The following is a 2,361-nucleotide window of genomic DNA, read 5'->3' on the forward strand; positions in this document are numbered from 1 at the left end:
ACTCAGTGTACGGGAGTTCACGGATCTTGTAATATTTGTGGGCAAGTTGGACATTATGCTAGAGTATGTCCGAATGCAGTGAGACAACAATTTCAGCAACCTCAGTTTGGTCATTATTTTAGAGGACAAGCAACTAGGCCTTTTGTTCCGACTTAGTCTTTTCAGCAGTCTAGCTATCCTCAGCCTAGAGGTTCTGCACAGCAGCGTTTCCCAGGGCCACAGCAGGCTCGAGTTCATGCTTTAACCCAGGATCAAATTCAAGACGCACCGGGCGGAGTTATCGCAGGTATCTGTCTTATTTTTGATCATCCTGCTCGTATACTGATAGACACAGGAGCATCTCATTTATTTGTATCTGTTGTATTTGTTGATGAGCATGAGATTGCTGCTACTCCATTGATAGATACTGTGTCAGTCTCTACACCTGCTGGTGTATGTTTGATGTCTCATGAGATAATTCTGAATTTTGTGATTAGATTCGATGATAATATTATGATAACTAATCTCATCAAGCTAGATATGTCTGACTTCGACTGTATTCTGGGAATGGATACTCTGTCTAATTATCGAGCTACGGTTGATTGTTTCCATGGAGTCGTCAGATTCAGACCGTATTATGGCAGTAAATGGAATTTTTACGGTAGTGATTCGCAATCATGTATTCCATTAGTGTCAGCAATGAAAATGTTTAGAATCTTGTCGACAGGAAATGAAGGATTCATGATCTATGCACTTGATGCGACACAGGGAAAAAGATTTGAAGTTTCTGATATTCCTGTTGTCAAGGAATTCCCTGATGTGTTTCCCGATGAAATTCCTGGATTTCCACCCCAAAGGGAAATAGATTTTAGCATTGAGTTGGTGCCCGGGACAAATCCTATTTCTAGAGCACCATACCGGTTGGCTCCAGCGGAATTGAAAGAACTCAAAGAGCAATTACAGGACTTACTGGAAAAAGGCTATATTAGACCAAGTATGTCACCTTGGGGAGCTCCAGTAGTGTTTGTAAAGAAGAAAGACGGAATGATGAGAATGTGCATTGATTACAGACAGTTGAACAAAGCTACTGTGAAGAATAAGTATCCTTTGCCGCGTATCGATGACTTTTTTGATCAGTTGCAAGGTACATCAGTGTATTCAAAGATCGATCTCCGTTCTGGCTACCATCAGCTTAGAGTTCGAGAGAAAGATGTTCCGATGACAGCATTTCGAACACGTTATGGGCATTATGAATTTCTAGTTATGCCTTTTGGATTGACTAATGCTCCTGCGGTTTTTATGGATTTGATGAATCGTGTTTTTCGAGAATTTATAGACAGATTTGTTATTGTCTTCATAGATGACATTCTGATTTATTCGAAAACAAGGAAAGAGCATCGAGAACATTTAAGGTTGGTCCTCCAGACACTAAGAGCAGCGCAATTGTATGCAAAATTTTCTAAATGTGAATTCTGGCTGGACAGAGTTGTATTTCTAGGTCATGTTATATCAGCTCAAGGAGTATCAGTGGATCCTAGTAAAGTGGAAGCTGTTATCAATTGGCCAACACCGACGAATATTTCCGATATTCGCAGTTTCTTGGGATTGGCAGGATATTATAGGCGTTTCATTGAAGGATTTTCTTGGGAGATGCCCTGTGTAGCTGTATGGTTATGTTTTAATGTTGTTTGGATTTTATTTGTGGTATGTTATGTCTAGTCCTGGCCAGTGCGGCTGTAGGATGTTGGTGTGGTTGATTGTGAAACTGATGTTATTTTCGAGCATATATTGTTATTGTTGTGTTTTGAAATTTTTGGGATGTCCTACTTACAGGGAGGTCATGCCGAAATTTCTGTAGGCTCTAATGAACATTTTAAACTCGTTTTCGCTGTTTACACCATTTAATCCTTGTTGTGTGGTAATTAATATTAACTAAGTGCACGGGCTCTGACAAAAACCTTGCTGTAACGGTAAAAACAAGAAAACCCGTAACAGACTCTTCTAGGCCCAACGGTAACAATTTTGAATTTACCCAATTACATAATCATTGTTTTGCCCTTGTTTTAAACGGTAACTGGGATTCAAAAACTAGTTATATTATTTCCAAAGAAAATTTAAACCCAGTCGATTGTAACCTACGGACATAAGAAGTCACTTATTCTTAAACAAATGGATAATCAAGATATTATCAACTGTCAGATTTCAGATACTGAAGACTCGCTGTCTTTAATGGGTTCACGAAACACAAAACAAAATATGCATGTCCTTATTATGCCTCGGGTATGAAGAGTTGAAACAAGATGTCAGGCAGTGTATGAATTTGTGTAGTATCTGAACTTGGTGTTGGCAACACCTCCTGGCAGCAATGGAAAAAAAATCTTT

General features: G+C 39.2%; 1 protein-coding gene across 1 annotated transcript; it reads left to right on the forward strand.

Annotated features, from left to right (window-relative positions):
* The first annotated feature begins 519 nt into the window (after positions 1 to 519).
* On the forward strand, positions 520 to 1,175 carry LOC142525872 (uncharacterized). Its single transcript, XM_075630158.1, has 2 exons — positions 520 to 973; positions 1,117 to 1,175. Exons 1-2 carry the CDS (start codon positions 520 to 522, stop codon positions 1,173 to 1,175), a joined length of 513 nt encoding a protein of 170 aa, XP_075486273.1.
* Positions 1,176 to 2,361: the final 1,186 nt, after the last annotated feature.

This window comes from Primulina tabacum, chromosome 15, assembly GCF_025594145.1.
Source record: "Primulina tabacum isolate GXHZ01 chromosome 15, ASM2559414v2, whole genome shotgun sequence".
Classification (NCBI taxonomy): domain Eukaryota; kingdom Viridiplantae; phylum Streptophyta; class Magnoliopsida; order Lamiales; family Gesneriaceae; genus Primulina; species Primulina tabacum.

Bases quoted from the DNA above. Each gene is read 5' to 3' on its own strand.
- LOC142525872 (XM_075630158.1), top strand. From the start codon at position 520: ATGTCTGACTTCGACTGTATTCTGGGAATGGATACTCTGTCTAATTAT. The intron at 974-1,116 runs GTATGTCACCTT...TTTTTTGATCAG, and splicing joins AAAAGGCTATATTAGACCAA to TTGCAAGGTACATCAGTGTA.